The 18,367-nt window shown below is 37.8% G+C and overlaps 1 protein-coding gene across 1 annotated transcript in view; it reads right to left on the reverse strand.

Annotated features, from left to right (window-relative positions):
• The window catches only part of ATM (ATM serine/threonine kinase), a 74,160-nt gene that overhangs the window by 44,941 nt on the left and 10,852 nt on the right, over window positions 1-18,367 (reverse strand). Inside the window, exons 6-25 of the mRNA XM_069883448.1 lie at window positions 17,782-17,947; window positions 17,252-17,490; window positions 16,519-16,682; window positions 15,958-16,127; window positions 13,881-14,252; window positions 13,360-13,554; window positions 12,937-13,032; window positions 11,938-12,163; window positions 11,076-11,207; window positions 10,186-10,311; window positions 9,970-10,059; window positions 8,778-8,949; window positions 7,269-7,468; window positions 6,668-6,750; window positions 6,406-6,561; window positions 5,871-5,946; window positions 5,589-5,719; window positions 4,041-4,161; window positions 1,025-1,201; window positions 97-266 (exon numbers count right to left, since the gene is read on the reverse strand). Coding sequence (XP_069739549.1) covers window positions 97-266; window positions 1,025-1,201; window positions 4,041-4,161; window positions 5,589-5,719; window positions 5,871-5,946; window positions 6,406-6,561; window positions 6,668-6,750; window positions 7,269-7,468; window positions 8,778-8,949; window positions 9,970-10,059; window positions 10,186-10,311; window positions 11,076-11,207; window positions 11,938-12,163; window positions 12,937-13,032; window positions 13,360-13,554; window positions 13,881-14,252; window positions 15,958-16,127; window positions 16,519-16,682; window positions 17,252-17,490; window positions 17,782-17,947 — 3,262 coding nt within the window. The remainder of the gene's footprint in view (window positions 1-96; window positions 267-1,024; window positions 1,202-4,040; window positions 4,162-5,588; window positions 5,720-5,870; window positions 5,947-6,405; window positions 6,562-6,667; window positions 6,751-7,268; window positions 7,469-8,777; window positions 8,950-9,969; window positions 10,060-10,185; window positions 10,312-11,075; window positions 11,208-11,937; window positions 12,164-12,936; window positions 13,033-13,359; window positions 13,555-13,880; window positions 14,253-15,957; window positions 16,128-16,518; window positions 16,683-17,251; window positions 17,491-17,781; window positions 17,948-18,367) is intronic.

Genomic DNA, 18,367 nt, shown 5'->3' on the forward strand with positions numbered 1-18,367 from the left:
ACAAAATCCTGATGCATTCCTACATTTTGAAATGTGAAACCCTGTGTCATAATTGTAAATAAATCTAAATAAACTGCTTTCATATCACAAACTCACCTGTAGAATTCCTCAAGGCTAGTACAGTTCAGAAGAATATAGGGGAAAGCAGACAGACTGTATCCTCTGTCATTTATTTTCAGCCACTCCATCACCAAATAGTCCAAATGTGATGTCATGAAGTCTTCTATACTTTTATAGCCGAAAATGTCAGATACTTTTTTCAAAACCTGTGCATGAAATAAGACTGCAGAGATAGCATGCAGAGTACATGGTATATGGCAAACTGACAGTCCTAAAACATCCTCCTCGCTTTTAATGGGTATTTGTATAACACAGCTTCTATTTAGCATAAGCAATGTTTTTATTAATTGTACTCTCATACCTCAAAAAGGTGCAATCAATGAACAACTACCTTGTATTAGTTGGTATGCAAAGAAAAGGATAGCCAGTACACATTTAATGGGGTAGAGACTGTGTGTAAAAACAAGAGGGAATGAATATAAAGAAAAGATAAAGAGGAAAGAACATGTGAACTAGAAAAATGACTGGCATAAAAGGCTACAGCATGAACAGAAATTACTTCGGTATGCCCTTATGAATTTCAGTACAGAAATCCACAAGGCACATATCATCTTCTGCTATTTTGCATTTATTTTACACATTGTCCACATTGGAAAACGCACTTTACTTCCACTGGATTCTTTCAAATGGGATCTGCAATCTTCATGTATAAAAATCTGTTTGAATTTCAGATCTGTGCTTTTAACATACAAGATTTACCTTTAAAATTACCTTTTATGATGCCATTATTTCTATGAAGCACATTAACTATAATTACAAATTCATTCAGATAATTTAAGTCCCACATCAGTCACGCTTTTACAAATCCAGCAACTTTCAGTACAGACAAAAGCACTTTGTACTGTTCCAATGTCAAACTAACCTTAATTTATAACTTAAATATGAAAGGGAATTTTATACTCGCCTTTTTCACAAGGTGAGGTTCTAATCCATTCTCTTTCACAGACTGGCAAATAGCAAACAAAGCTTGCTTTTCACAGACTGGACTGCAGCACAGAACCATAGTTATAAGCATCAGCAAACCCGCTTTTCCATTACACTGTTTGTCCAAAAGATCTTCAGGACTTCCATCACCAGTGACCTTCAATAAGAAATGATGAAGAACGCATACAAATACTCTGTTAAAGCATCTCCTAATTAATAAATGAGCATAAGTAATTTAAAATTAGGGCATTGCCATAAATACTGCTGAACATCTTCCTTTAGTTGCTTAAAAATTGCCTCCACCTGTCTGCTCCACTCCTCAACCAGAAGTTACTGCCTCCGGCAAGCCAGAACACATGGCCATACCTCATAAGCTCCAGTTCATGTTGCAGTATAACCAGTTTAAACAAAGGTGATACACTTAACAGAGAAATGACAGAGGCATTGACAAGTCTCCTTTCTGCTCCCCCCTGATGCGTACAAGAGAGAACTGCCTTGTAATTCAGGTCCAGTTCTTCCTCAACTGCAATGAAAAGGCAGAAGCTAACAGACAACAGCAAGGTGAGGTGTCCAAACTGGGAGGCAAGGTATGAATTGAGGTATGAGATGAGACAACAAAGAGCTGGAGGCAACGGTACAGAGAGATTAAGCCCAGGATACAAGACAGCAGGCAAAGGGAACAGAGAGAAAATGCAGCAGTGAGATGACATGCAGATAGATAATAGTATGACAGAAAAAAAATGGAAGGTGTAGATGATGTCGGCAACTTAGCATGGTAGCAAGGAAGGAGGAAAAGTGAAAGACACTAATAAAAAATTAATAGCTAAAGAAATTCCACAGTAACATACATGGTTAAATTTCCAGTCACTGCACTGAAGAAAAACTGTCCCTACACTCAAAGTTTCTTCTGAATAGTTTAATTTTTTAAGCAAATTCTATTTTTGTGAAAACCACTGCTAACAAAATCATAGAATAGTTAGGGTTGGGAGGGACCTTAAAGATCATACCGTTCCAACCCCCCTGCCATGGGCAGGGGCACCTCCCACCAGACCAGGCTGCCCAAGGCCCCATCCAACCTGGCCCTGAAGACCTCCAGGGATGGGGCAGCCACAGCTTCCCTGGGCAACCTGTGCCAGTGCCTTACCACTCGCATGGTGAAGAAATTCTTCCTTATTGTCTAGTCCAAATCTGCCCCTCTCCAGTTTATACCCATTCCCCCTTGTCCTATCACCACAAGCCTTTAAGAATAGTCCCTCTGCAGCTTTCTTGTAGGCTCCTTTCAGGTACTGGAAGGTCGCTATAAGATCTCCTTGGAGCCTTCTGTTCTCCAGGCTGAATAAGCCCAACTGTCTCAGCCATCTGACCTTGTATAGAAGGTACTCCAGCCCTCTGATCATCTTTGTCACTCTCCTCTGGACCTGTTCCAACAGTACCATATCCTTCTTACACTGAGGATTCCAGAACTGGACACAATACTCCAGATGAAGTCTCCCAAGAGAGGAATAGAGGGGCAGAATCACTTCCCTTGACCTGCTGGTCATGCTTCTTTTGATGCAGCCCAGGACATCTTCTGGGCTGCGAGCGCACACTGCCAGCTCATGTTGAACTTCTCTGCAGGGCAGCTCTCAATCATGTCATCCCCCATCGTGTACTGAAATCGGCGATTGCCCTGACCTAGGTGTAGGACCTTGCTCTTGGCCTTATTGAACCTAATGAGGTTCTCACAGGCCTACTTCTCCAGGCTGTCCAGGTCCTATTTTTCTGGTATGGCAACCACACCATGCCACTCGGTGTCATCTGCAAACTTGCTGAGGGTGCACTCAATCTCGTTGTCAATGTCATTGATGAAGATCTTAAACAGCCCCGGTCCCAATATGGACCCCTGAGGGACACCATGGATCTTCATCTGGACTTTGAGCCACTGACCATTACTCTTTGAATACGACCAACCACCCAGTTTCTTATCCACCCTACTGTCCACCCACCAAATCCATATCACTCCCATTTAGAGAAAAGGATGTTGTGGGGGAGCATGTCAAAGGCTTTACAAAATTCTATATAGATCACATCTATCGGTTTACCTGTGTCCACTGCTGCGGTCACCCCATCATAGAAAGCCACTAAGTTGGTCACAGAGAATTTGCCCCTGGTGAAGCCGTGCTGGCTGCCTCTAATCACCTCCCTGTCCTCTATGGGCTTTAGCACAGCTTTTAGGAGGATCTGTTCCACGATCTTCCCAGGCACAGAGGTGAGGCTGACACAGGTCGGTAGTTCTCAGGGTCGTCTTTTCTACCCTTTTCAAAAATGGGCACAAATTTACCCTTCTTCCAGTCACCAGGGACATCTCCTGATTGCCATGACTTTTCAAATATCATGGAGAGTGGTTTGGTAACCACATTGGCCAATTCCCTCAGGACTCTGGGATGCATCTCATCAGGTCCTATAGACTTATAAATGTTCAGGTTCCTCAGGTGGTCACAAACCTGATCCTCCTCTACAATGGGAGGGGAGTCTACCCCCTGGTCACCACCTTGCTATCCCATGACCCAGGAGGGGTGAGGAGAGTGGTTATCAGTGAAGACTAGAAAAATCTTACTGAAATGTACAAATATGGTTTTATAATATTTAAACACAAAATTTGAATTTACATTGCTTCTTATTTACTATTTATATGTTGTCTAGAACACTGAGGCTCCAATTATCTCTGATTTTACAGTACTGAAACCCACAAAAACAAATAACGATACGGAAACAACAACAAAAAAATGATACAGTCTAGAACAGACAGTGAAAAAGTTTACAAACTTCTAACATGGGCAAAACAATGACTGACTGGATGTGTAATGTGTTTCCCAACTACCACTTTGCTTCACAACCTCAGATTATCAGAAATCCAGAAAAACTAATATTCTCAGAAAACTAAACTTGATCATTTAAAAAATCCACCTTATGAATAACATGAAAAGTAGGCAAAGTTAATAATTAGATGTTGGTACCAGATTTCTCATGCCTTCCTGAACTCTGAGATATGCATTCTCAAAAGCCTTCTGCTGGAGCTTCAAGGGAAGAGGTTTTGGCATTCCAGAAGAATCTCTCTGTTTCACATCTTGAAACAAACTTCAAAATAAGAACAATAATTATTAGCACGATTTATGATTCCGGCTTACAGAATTACTGCATATTGTGCTACCAAATAATAAGATTCTGATGTTCTGAATATCATTCTTTTCCTCTTAACTTGCTTGTACAGCAGTCTTCCCTTCCTCTCCCTCAAACATTACCTAAGAATATTTATTGGGCAGAATCATAGAATAGTTCGGGTTGGGAGGGACCTTAAAGATCATCCAGTTCCAACCTCCCTGCTATGGGCAGGGACACCTCCCACTAGAATGGAGGAGAAGAGCCTGAAAAGATTTAAGTTTCCCAATCTCTGCCAGTGCAGGAAGCTGAACTTCAGTTGTTCGTAACGGAATATTTCAAGTCATGAATTACATTGAGAATATATTTATTGAGCAGATGTATATGCAAAAAGGGTTTCTTAAATAAATTGGTTTTTGTAGATGCAGGCTCAACCCACACTGCTCTTTGTAACAAAAATGGGAAAGACATAATGGATTGGACCAATGGTTACTCCAGCCATTTCTAAGTGCCTGTTAGCAGATACTCGAGAAAGGTCACTGTACGCTTGCTTGTATGCATAATAATTCCTTGAATACCACAAATGACCACAGGTGACCTAGGCAGATCATGAATTAGAAGCAGTGACTGTATTTAGTCACTTCAATGATTTTCTCTTTCATGAATATGTTGCCGCATGAACCCCTGAAAACATCCAGACAGCTGAAGGTAATAGGATAACACTCAGGATAACTGAATGTTGTACGAAGAAGTAAGCCATATTTTCTTAAGACTCTCGAACCTGTAAGCTTCATTTGATGTCCCCATGTCTTTAAACTGGAAAAGGCTGCCAAGTTTCATTTTGTTCTGCTCCAGATTTTGTAGGGTTATGTTATACCTTCTGCAATTCAACTATTTTTGTGCTGAAGGGCTCCAGTTTATGCAACTGACAGCTGTGCATAAAGCGTTTCACACTTTTGAACACCCCTCCTCTACTTCTCTTCCAGTTCAATTGCATGCTTGCCAACATACGGAGAAAGAACTATATACAGTATTCAAAACACTAGATCCTTTGAAAACTTTTTATTGCTACACAAATTACTAATCTGTTCCTAGAGGATAAACAACTATTTTCTATTCAAGTTTTGCACAATAAAATTAGTGCAACATTTGCTGTCACATATAATTTTTATAGATATTTTGTTTATCTCTCTCTCAATATATATATATATCTCACATCACAGGATAACTGAAATGTAGAAAAGATTTGAACACCTTAAGCAAAGCAACTTGGTAGGCTTTTATATTCCATCAAGATTAAAGCCCCAGAAGTACTGAAAAAAGCAGCCATACAGTAGCAGGACTAAGACCCAGTTAAGTGAAATTAAGCATATTCTTATAAACAGAAAAAAGATCTACATTATCACCTGGTAATTGACTTCGCAGCAAGAATGCGAACTTGATGGTGAGTATCTGTGAGAAAACGGGGGAAAGCATCACTCACAGGTAGATCTTCATTCACCACATTAAGGATTGCCCACTTGCAATGTGGATCAGCCTGAAGAAAGTTAATATTGTGGTTTAAAATATACAGAAGACCTAAAATGGAATATACACTGATGTACACAAAAGATCTTTAAATACTGTTTTCAAGTACACCTTAGGTGTACATTTAACATGCTAATGAATGTAAGAAAATCCGGGATTACCTCAAGCAGGGCTTTCATGCAGTTTAAAAGGGCCACTCTTACTGGCGCTGTGCAGTCCCCTCCTTGAGATAAATACCTAAAGCAAGGAAGATTTGAATAAAGGAAAAATTTGAAAACAATTTTGAGGAAAAGTCTAACAAGTTACTTTCTGCTGCTCACAGTTCATTCGTTTGTGTTTGATAGGCACATATGGGATGATTTGACGTTTTTATTGGTAATTTACAATTGTAAAGAATAATCATTTTTGGTTGCTGAAGTTACCACTTCTAACTACTGATGCCATTCAGAGTACAATCACTTTTTGTTAATACATGACAGTGTGGTATATATTGTTCTAATATCATCTTAAGGATGCTCTCATTCTTTGCCATAAACGTAACACAACAAAGAAAATCTGGGAAGTTAAATGATGGATCAAGATATCACAAGATCCCAACAGGAAGACACACAACAGCACTACAGTCTTCACTCTGACAGCAAAGTTAAATATTTTATGCCCAACAGACTTCTTATGCATTAAACAGGTAAAACATACCAAAAGGCTCCAACAACTTTTAGAAGTTGTCCTCTGGCAAGCCCTGTCTCTTCAGCATGTGCATTGGACCGACCCAATCCTGCTGCTATAGGAAGCAAATTATTTAGAATCACTTTACAAACTTCTTGATCTCGACGGTACGAAGAACACACTGTACTGTGAAAGAAAGAAAGAAAAAATGTCTTGAAACACTAAACAGCCCCCAAATCCTTTTGCTGTTGAACTAAAATAGCTACAATACATGCTGAATAGTTTCTCTTACGAAAGAGGCCGAAGAAGCATAAGAATGTCATCTTCAGGCAAGAGGTGTTCTTCAACAGGGAGCTCCTTCAAAAGGACCAAGTACTGAGGAAAAAAAAGAAGAACCAAAATGGAAAATAATACTTATGAAAATAAACAGACAAAACCAATCAAATATTTTCAGTAACAAGCCTCAGGTGAAATCATGCAGCGAGGATACCTATTGTCAGCTCTTACATGTTACACGCTGACCATATTTTCATGCAAAGACTGTCACACAGTAACACAGGTCAGGAAATTTTCATTTTTGGCAGTCAAAAGCATTTCCTTTGTAAACTAAAAGACAGATCCTATTCCACTACAGACTCCATTTCCAGCTATTTAACAAATTATTAGTGATAAAGGCAAGTAGATTTACTTCTCAACTCTATTTTCTGGCTTACAAATTCTAATTGCTCTTTCCCTGAACACAGCACAGTTCAAAACACTAAAAGCAGCCATTTTAATGTCTTCTCAGGTTACTGATGACAAAAGAAAGACAGGAATATACAACTGACAAGAATATACAAATTTAAAAACAGTAGAAGTACTGGTGGGTCTGCTAAAAAAAAGCTCACACTCACCATGCGCAAATGCAATGGTTTAGCACTATCAAAGACGCTGCCATCAGTGAGCATTAACAGCTTCCTCCGTACATCGGAGGTCCGGAAGCTCACTGTCTGAATTTGGACGGTAGTTACACAAATACATAAGAAACGCAGAATTTCAAGGAGAAGTAAATCTTGCTTAGTCAACTGTTCTTCAGCTAACGGACTCAAAGCACCTGAAAATAAGATTTTCATGTAAGAAATGCTTCTCCAAGAACACAATCATACAGTGGTTTGGGTTGGAAGGGACCTTAAAGATGATCCAGTTCCAACCTCCTAGTTACGTCTTTACAAAACTAATTTAAATTCTCAGAAGAGACAGAGTACTAGCAATCTTTAATTTGTTATTGAGCAGTCACTGCAACAGTAACAGCTTCTAAAGTGTTTTGCACTTCTACAAAGGTACATTCTGAACGGTAAGTTTTGAATTTTATGTGCCCATACATACAGCTGATGTCTCCATCAAGGCTACAAAAAACTCAGTGGAACCATTTGCAGCTGTGGTTTTTTTCCGTTGCTAGCTGTAACTTAAGATATATTTTAAACTGTGGATTCAAAGCTTACTAAATATTGAAGTTATGACAATCACTACTATGTTAATACGCTCACTGAAATTTCAATTATATCCTAAACAAAATAGTTACAAATGCTATTTTCCCGTCACATTTAGAACTCTTGTGGTCTTCTGCAATTGTAAACTTTATTTACTAGAATTATTTATCAGATGGTGGGAGAAGACACTTCTAAAGACACTTATTCAATTTGAGACAGAAAACAGATCAGCTGCTGTTTGTGTTGTTAATGTAACACCCTGATTTCTTCGCATTGAATAATAAACAGGAGACAGTCCTGACTGAAAACTAAGATGCACACTATTTTATGAATAAAAATCTAAACAAAAATAATTAATTTATGAATTTTATTAATTAAATATATATTTAATTTAATAAATTAAGCAATTAAAACAAAAGAGAACATCAGTACACGTAGCTCCTTACAGGAACAGATGGACAGATTCATGTCCCTTTGCAGGTCCAGAGAGGTAAGAAAGCTGATCTTGTCAAGAATTATCAGGAATTATTATTACTATTCCGTGATGGGTAAAAGAAGCAAAGTTAAATAGGACTACTTTTAAGAAAACTAAGCACACTAATGACAGAGACAGGTATCCAAGAGACACACTTTCTAGTCTCCTCTTTGCCAAAATTTCTGCCAGACTTTGAACAAGTTAGCTAACTTCTCTGCTTGCATTTTGCTGTTTATAAAATAAAAAATAATCTCCTTTCCAAATGAGTTAGGACTTCATTAACATCTTTAAAACACTAATGAGGTACAAAAGAATTATTAATAAAGTATCTCATTAAACAATTACATGCTTCAACTATTAACAACGCAGCACAACTTTGAAGCTCACTGTCATTCGAGTAAAGAGCAATCTGTAAAAATAAGCTTTTGCAAATAATTTTGGACACAGATAAGACTTACCTGCTACATTTTGCATCTCACCAGATTCATTTGTATCACTGATGTCAGTCACCGAATGATCATCAAACAGATCATCAGATACCTGGTTATCTACTTCCATTATACTCTCCTCAGGATCGTTCCCCATTAGATCCCCTTCTCCCAGTTCATTTGGTTTTCCAGTAAATGCCATCTGACAAAAACACCACACCCTTTTAAAGGTGGTTTTTAAGGACAGGAGAAACACCACAGGCATAAAACAAGGAAAGACACTCCAGTTCTCAGTCGACTAGAATGGGTGAAGACAATAAGGGCTACACTGAATTGACAAATGTCATCCTCTGCGATAAACCTGTCTTCTACTCATGTGAACTGTTTGATTTGAACTATTCTCCTTAGGACACAAGCTTCCTAAGACAGATACTAGTCTTTGTGACTTAGACAGTGCCAAGGACACTGTCAATATTTGACAAAGAATTCTCTATACAAGATTTACAAATTTCTCACTATACTTCATATTTACAGAGAAATGAAAGGAAGGCATAGATGACATTTTTGAGGGCACACCCATTACTCCCTTCCCTACCAGATGACAAGTTAACAGAAGGTAAGACTCTCAGCTTCTCCTCATCTGAAAAAGACAGGATTTCTCCTACCTAGACCAGATTACAGAACAATGTGCCAAAAAGAGAAAATTTTTAAGGGCTGTGCTAAACACACTATTGCTATTGTCAGTGAGAAAGGAGAGTCATTTACACTTAGAAGATTTAATACATATAATAAACATCTGTAAAGTGGTTTAAGGCACATAAATCCATCAAACTACAAAATAAAAAGAAGCTTTTCACACTTTACAAGCGCATTAAAGTCAAATGTCAGTGTTACAGAAATTCTTGTTGTAGTATAAAATCTGTATATACTTTTACTCTAACACAGTGTTAAAACGTTTCCAAAAATAACATAATTTGTTTCTTAATGTGAGCTGGCATGCTAACCTTGATCAAATGTTTTTCATCTGCTCTCATTTTCCCCTTATGCCTAACTCAAATGCTAAACAGAAATGTTTCCAGTTAGGAATTCTCCATAAAACTCAATGTATTTTGATTTTTTTTTCAGTAATAAGTATCTCATTTGGCTTGACTCCAAACTATTATACTGTGAAAACAATCCTCTCACAGAAGACCACATTTAGAAACAGACAAAATGTACTTACCAGATTTTTGCAGATATCTACGAGATCATTCATAAATTTTGAACTTAACAAACGCAGGAATATACTAGAAAGCATTTTATTAGCACTGTTCTGTAAGAAAGCAAGATGTACAGATAGGTTAATTCACTTTTTTTTTTCAGGTATTGTATGTATGATATCCAACTTTGTAATCTCATTATTGAAGAAAGAAATATAAATACATTTTATAAACTTTACCTTGGTACAATTGCATAAACATTTTGTACACTGCATTATCAAAGTCCTCAGTGAGTTGATCTGGGCATCGTCATTTAGTTTGTTTTTAGACTGAGCAATGCTTTCTCCAGCATAATGAATGAGAGACTAGTAAAAACACAACACGGTTAAAATACTTCAGTTCAATTTCTTCATACATTGGCACATATACAGCACACACACAGAGACAAAAGAATCATAGAATCACAGAATAGTTTGGTTTGGAAGGGACCTTAAAGATCATCTAGTTCCAACCCCCCTGCCATTTGGACACAATGTGCATCAATGAGTTTGGATTACTTTTTTCTTTCTTGGATATTTGTTTTACTCATTCTGCTCCATAAGTGATACAAGATGGCCTAGACCTGCCTGAAACATTGATATTTTCATCACAAAATAAAAATAAAGCATCCCTCCCTAATATGTAAATTTTGGGTTTTCACATTTAAGCAAGAAACCATCTCAGACAGTAGTAGTAGTAATAATAATAGCAGCTGCCTTCATACTGGTTTAAACCATCAAAGGAACTTAACAAATTCCGGCATAACAAACCTATATATGAAATGCCTCTTAGTAGCATTTTGTCCACGTGCCCATGATTATTTTACTCTTCTAAAAAGGGTGACTCAGAAACGTATCAATATTTAGAATATACTCCACTGTAAAACTGATGTATTGCTGTATTGACAGAATTTCAGTGACTCAGACAGAGTAACATACTTAAATCTCTCTCAATTGTCTTTTTGTAAGCAGAAACCAGTAGAAACATTCATGTTCTAAAAATGTATCAACATGAACAGATTTTTTTTGAAGTAATGTATATTTAATGGTTTATTTCACTTTTAATAGCTCCCAAACACACTGTTGCTTACCTTAGCCTTCTGGAACAACTCTGATTTGCAGGCATCCTCTTCTTTAAGTATACCAGTGTAGCAATAGCAACCAAGAACACCAATCAAGAGAGTGACACATCGGATGAGGTGTTCTGCAGCAACCAACTTAGACTAAATTCAAAACAGAGTATTTAATGATTTATGAGTTTATTTAATGATAAACCAGTGGTTTATTACTAAACTTTTTCAAAAAACTACAGAATTCTTTAGTTTCTTTAAAACACTTTAATATATAAATTCACCAAAATTAACAGAGATTCGCATCCTAGTGTTTTGCAGTGTTTTAGCACCCTAAAATGTCCTTTTGGGTCTCCATGTTAAAATGGGTCTCCATGTTAAAATATTCTCTGTATGTCCCACGACCCTTACACTGCCTTCCTTCATAATATTTTAAATTCTCCCTCTCCTTTAGATTCCATCAAAGCAATCCTTCCAGCTCTTCCCACATGATCCGTTTATCCATTTCACCTCCTGCCAGGAGAAGACAGCATGAACTGGTCAGGACCTATATCCCATTCCTACTGCTGCCTCCTCTGATCTTAGTAAATCCTTAAATTGCTTCTTAGTAGCTATTGTGTCAACAAACACATGGCGAAGATGGCTGTAAATACATGCAAGCTTACTGCAGGAGTATTCTAGAGATCGGTTTTAGCTGTCTAAATTATTTGTATCAAAGGAGGAGAAACAGTAGACAAATAGTTTGTCTTACTTTCTCAGAAAGGGAGATTGAAAAGTATTGCTATCACATTCTTGAAAAGCAAGTATCTAGAAAAAACATGGAAAAGCTTATACATACAGCCCATTGTTAAACATGCGAAACCAGGGATAATTTCTAACTTACCTTAGGACTATAGCTGCTTAAAAGCTTTTCTGACATTGATAAAAGACAACTCTCCAGTGTTTCCCTAAGATTTTGGTTGATGGCAAGTCTTGACCTAGTCACATTGTTGTCTGCAACATTTAGTGCAATGTCAGTGAAAATATCCATTTCATCAAATGTTGTTTGCAGATACAGCTCTTCAACTTCAGAAAAACTGTTTTCTTCTTTCTGCTGCAAGTGTTGTACACTTGAAGAAGAGACATAATTTTTACTTTAGCAGCCAGTATACAACTTACAAGTCTTTAGAACTATTATTTCAATGCAAAAAATAAACAGAAGAAAACCACAATTTTATCCTTTTGTGCTTCCAAACCCTGGTTGATCTTCAGTTTCTGAGGTGACTTTCATAGAATCACAGAAACATAGAATGATTTTCAGAAGGAACCTGAAAGATCATATAGTTTCAGTTCCCCTGCCACGGGCAAGAACACCTTCCATTAGATGAGGCTGCTCAAAGCCCCATCCAACCTGACCTTGAACTCCTTTGAGGATGGGGCATCCATGCCTTCTCTGGAAAACCTGCTCCAGTGCCTCGCCACCCTCACAGTAAAAAATTCCTTCCTTTAGAATGGAAGGTAATGTTAAAAAGCATGAATACATATTTGCACAAAGTTACAGATAATTCAAAAAATATAACTGGATTTAGTTAAAAATACCTAATGTACTTATGGATAAAGAGTTGAATATTTAGCTGTACTGCTGAAGAGAGATGATACACATATTCCTTCTAAGTTATTTTATTTTGCACCTGAAGCTTTGACTCTGCCAGCAAGACTTTATTTTAAGATCTACTTAAAACATCATAACAAATTGCAAAAGCTTTATTATTTCTATAGGGTCTAAAAGATGCACTGAAAGATGCAAAAGAGCTTGAGGAATTATGCATTTCATTACCTCTGCATGCTACAACGACAAATATAAGAAGTTTAAGTGTCTATAAGGTTTGATTTAAAAACATACCATTTAGCATCATTTTGGAAAAAAATCATGGCAGCTCTACTGTTCTTCATTGTAAGGCTCACAAGAATGTTTTGTACAATAAGATGCGGAAAATCACTGTGAAAAAAGAAAATAGTTTTGTATTTTCTTGCAATAAGGCAAGCTCTTGGCATTCCTGAAGTGCACCCAAACATTAACCAGTAACAGTATATCTACAAACAAGCTTAGGTTTTCACTTAAGATTTCTAATGCATAGATTTCTGCTCTGCTATGGACAGATTACTAAACTATGTCCCCAGAAAGACCTTCCACAGTAAGCTTAAAAACCCTATAGGCTCTACCAAAGCATTACCATAATACAGTTCTGCAAATCTGCTTTTCCCTGTGCAATTTTCTGTGTTGTAGGGTGAACTTACATGCAAAATTATGCCAAGAAGACCTTACCTGCAGAGCACAGGGGGCAACTCTCCACATTCTTCCATTTCTTCCTCCAAATAGCAGGACAGTATCCATTTCATTATTGCCTCCTTTAACACAGAATTCAGATTTCTTTCACAATTATTCTGTTCCATTCCTACATCCAAATTTTCTGGCACTGAATAGGTAGATATCACTAATGATAAACAACATACAGCAGAACTGTAACAAAAATGGAACACAGGGCATTTGTGAGAAACAACATGGTGTTTTTTGATCAGCACTCTGAAAGCCAAGTCAGTATTTCTGCATACTCGGGGACAATCAAGTACTCAAGTGACAGTCAAGATACTGGAAAACTCCTTTATTACAATCTTTGCATTTACAAGAGCCACATTTTGGCTATTACTGACATTTCCTGTCTATTTTAAAGACTGTTTCAGAATACTCATTTCAGAATCAAAATATATTTAGAAGAAAACATATATTCTAAGTTCAAAAAAACACCACATTCAGTCAGACTTCAAATTTTCAGTCCATTTTTTTACCTTGAAGGCTTGCATGCTGGTCCTGAAAATATCCTCCAGAGATCTTTATCAGTTACAACAAGGTTTCCTTGAATCATAGCTCCAAGTAGTCCAAAGCTCTCCACTTCAATCTGCTGGAAACTTATGCTACGAATGGTAACAGACCAAATTTTTGCCCAGGTTTTCTGGAGCTCCAGCCTGTGGGTGTTTCTCAAATCAGTTTTCTGGGATTGACACAAAGCTACCTCTGTAAGACACCTAAGCACATACGGGGTCCTTTCTCCTCGGCGCTGCTGAGGCAGTAACTGGTGAAGTACATTGAGTAAGGGAAGTAGCTCACTGTTAGGAAGACTCGTGGGATACTTTGATATCAATCGAGCTGTAATCTGTAACCTTGAAAACACAAAGTGAAGCTATTAGTATCAAACATACATAAATATGCGTCTTCAAAAGCAAATGAACAGCGTTCTCTGATTTATACCTTGCAGTATTGAGCTGATTTGTTTACTATCAAAGGTTAAAGATTCAGTATTTCTACTGTTTTTACTTATGAAGTCTGCTCATCTAGCCTCACTATCACTAATAATTTCTTACAAACCAACCTCTGACTTCTGACCACAAGGGAAAAAATTTTCAGGCAAGAAAATTACTTTCTCCTTCTTCTGGACGAGTCTGTTATACACTCTGACCCAAGGAATGACCTCAGGGGAGAAATTACATGAACAGGAAACATAACAACATCTCTGCAGGTAAGAAAAATAAAATTTATCAAATGAACAACATGTTTAGCTGGGAATAGTAAGTTGGAAGGGTTTTGCTCACAGCAATGGCTGCAACTCTACTCAAATTAGTAAAGCACAGTACTCACATTATTGCTTGGAGATTGCCACCTCAGCACAGAACGGCAGGTTAACTTGTCAACTGAACCCTAAACAGCCACTTTGCCTCAATACTGTGAGCAATAAGCATATACACATTCACACACACACAAATGTTTAGCCTTGAGAAGAGGAGGCTGAGGGGAAATCTTATTGCTCTCTACAGCTACCTGAAAGGAAAGTTGTGGAGAGGAGGGAGCTGGCCTCTTCTTCCAAGTGACAGGGGACAGGAGAAGATGAAATGGCCTCAAGCTCCTCCAGGAGAGGTTCAGACTGGGTATCAGGAAAAAATTTTTCACAGAAGGGTCATTGGGCATTGGAACAGATGGCCCAGGGAGATGGTTGAGTCACCAACCCTGGAAGTACTTAAAAGACAGGTAGACAAGGTGCTCAGGGACATGGTTTAGTGGCAGATAGGAATGGTTGGACTTGATTCAAGAGGTCTTTTCCAACTTGGTGATTCTATGATTCTATAATTCTAAGATGCGTGGCTGTACCTCATGTCAAATAAAATACCTCTGAACCAAGGTTCAAGCTAAGATGCTAGGGTCTTGTATTTCAACAGTTTTCAGGCCAGGTATTATGGAAAAATGAGTGAACTAGTCCAAAATGGCCAAACTGTTAATGGCTGCTGTTCAATGACACAGCCAGCTTAAGACAGCAGTAAATCACACATAAATCTGAGACACTGGAACCGGTTGCCCAGGGAAGTTGTGGCTGCCCCATCCCTGGAGGTGTTCAAGGCCAGGTTGGATGGGGCCTTGGGCAGCCTGGTTTGGTGGGAGGTGTCCCTGCCCATGGCAGGGGGGCTGGAACTGGATGGTCCTTAAGGTCTCTTCCAACCCAAACTGTTCAGTGATTCTAATTTCCTAATACTCATCAGCTGGGTCACACACTCAACACTCGCATGAAGACTGGTAATATCTAGCGCAAAAGACAGGTAAAAATTCAGAGGCAGTAATACCTTATACACTACAACACTGTTTACCAGACTTCATCTGTTAGTTCTCAGGAAACCAAAGGCACAAAGTTTTTAAAGCAAGAGTGCCAAGAACACTACTCACTACTTTCCAAATGCTCTAAGAATCAAAGCCTAGTGCTTAGATATATAATTACAGGACATGCAAAACCCTAATTTGAAAGCACAACATACTCAGGAGTATGCTTAAATATCAAAAGACGTCTGTAGTGACATTTGTTTCATGTGAAGATGTTATTACCAAGGTATGACATCAAAATCCTTCTGGGATCTTTGCAGGTTGTCGCGAATTACTTCCCAGCCTAGTTCAATCCTCCTGCGCTTGCTTGGCCCTGCTTCATCGCTGGACTCTCTTTGTGAAATGGCATACGACTGAGTAATTTCCAGAACTTTGGTATCCTCTGTAAAAACCTTTTATCATAAGAAGTTAATAAGTATGCAAATTAAAAAAAAGTAGTCATTACAGGAACACTGAAATGACAGACTAAACTGGTCCTTTTTTTTTACTGTGTATAAAGCCTCTTAAGAGGCAACCAGAATTATTATTTGTTATTATTTACTATAAGAGAATCTCTGCATATAGTCTAATAAGTAACACTAACGAAACCCAGTATAATTTAGGAGTCCACAAAGTCCTGAACTGCACAAAAATTATCAACTAAATACAACAGAACTTAGAAAAAATGTACTAATACTTCAGTAAATGATTTGGAAGAAACGCTAAAACCATGTTGCTTTAAAAAAACAAAACATTCAACACGGTACATATATAGTCAACTGTATATTCAAAGAAAAATGTTACCTGATGACAAATATCAGCCATTAACTCAATCAGATTTTCCTTTACAGCAATATTACGTGAGCCTGAAGAATACTTTCCTCTACTACCAATGAGGTTTATTTCATTCACCAGCAGATCATATAGGTTATGTAAGATACTTTGCCATTTTGTCGAGTCATATGCACCTGTACATGCAAAATCAATCGAAAGATAACATGCACCACCTACTTCAAACAACATATAAACCTACTTAGACAACACAAAATATAGCCAGAATCAGAGTAAAGTATACAAAGCTTAACAAATGCAGGCCTGCAAAACAAATCTTACAATGGAGAATAAATAAAGAAAAGAATCTAAGAATTTAATCAGTATGTACAAGTAATTAAGATAGATACAAAGTTTCTACTAATTCTTTACCTAACTAAAAAGACTACAATGAAATGGATGAATTAGGACTAATTATAAAACCTTTTGTCAGTTGTGCATAAAGTAAAAAAAAAAAAAAAATCTTAAAAAAAAGTTGCTATAACTGAAATTCTGGGCTTAAATAAACCTGGTAAGATAGGAATCCATATGGCAATCTAAACCACTATTTCCCTTCCCCAAACACTTTGAGTTTTGATATAGTAATTAAAATCACCTTTTGATTAAACAAAAAAATCAACCTTTACAGGACTTAAGAAAGCTGGCACAATAATTCAAACAATCACATACAGTGAGAGAAAAAAAAACAGAGAGCTTTTTATTGTACCTTTTCCCTGAGTTTTTGCACCCTTTGGGTGATGAATATGAACTTGGAGACGAAATAACTCAATTATTGACTCCTTCAGGGAATCCTTTGGTCTATACTGAGTGCATATATAAAGCATTGTAGGCAAAATTTCTTCCCCTGCTTTACAAATCCGTATGCGATAGTTGACAGCAAATTTATTGCAAAAGATATTCATTGCTCCAACAATATGATCCAGGCCTGCAGTATTCTTCTCCTGCCTGCAAGACAAACAAAACAATCAAACTTCCAGCAGAAATAATCTTATTTCTTTCCACAGGAATTGTTTAAATGCAAGTACTAGCAAGTAACAATATTCAGAACATTATTTGCCTAACAAAGGCAAAAGTTATTAGTATTTTAAAGAATGTATTAAATTGATGATCAAAGACAGAACAAAATACGCCTAAAGAAATATTCCTTGCTATTACTGAAGTTAAATCCCAAATACTTAAATTTAGTTATTCTTTAAAAGTAGGTATTAGCATAGAAAAGGAGCGCTTGCAACATACCTTGCACACTGCACTGCTTTTGAAAAGAAGATGAGCATATCAGAACTCAACTTATCAGTTTGGAAGCAATACCCCTTTGTAAGCGTGTGAATTATTCTGGCCACCAAGACTCTATTAATCTTCCCAGAAGGTTTGAGGTATAATTGGCCATACAGGATCAGCAACTCTGCAAATGTATTAAAAAAACATATATACGGTATAGCGTGTATACATCTTGTAAATATACAAACATATGTATAAACATATGAGCTGGGGTTGTTTAGCCTGGAGAAGAGGAGGCTGAGGGGAGACCTCATTGCTCTCTACAACTACCTGAAAGGAGGTTGTAGAGAGGAGGGTGCTGGCCTCTTCTCCCAAGTGACAGGGGACAGGACAAGAGGGAATGGCCTCAAGCTCCGCCAGGGGAGGTTTAGGCTGGACATTAGGAAAAAATTCTTCACAGAAAGGGTCATTGGGCACTGGCAGAGGCTGCCCAGGGAGGTGGTTGAGTCACCTTCCCTGGAGGTGTTTAAGGCACGGGTGGACGAGGTGCTAAGGGGCATGGTTTAGTGTTTGATAGGAATGGTTGGACTTGATGATCCGGTGG

This window comes from Phaenicophaeus curvirostris, chromosome 1, assembly GCF_032191515.1.
Source record: "Phaenicophaeus curvirostris isolate KB17595 chromosome 1, BPBGC_Pcur_1.0, whole genome shotgun sequence".
NCBI lineage: Eukaryota > Metazoa > Chordata > Aves > Cuculiformes > Cuculidae > Phaenicophaeus > Phaenicophaeus curvirostris.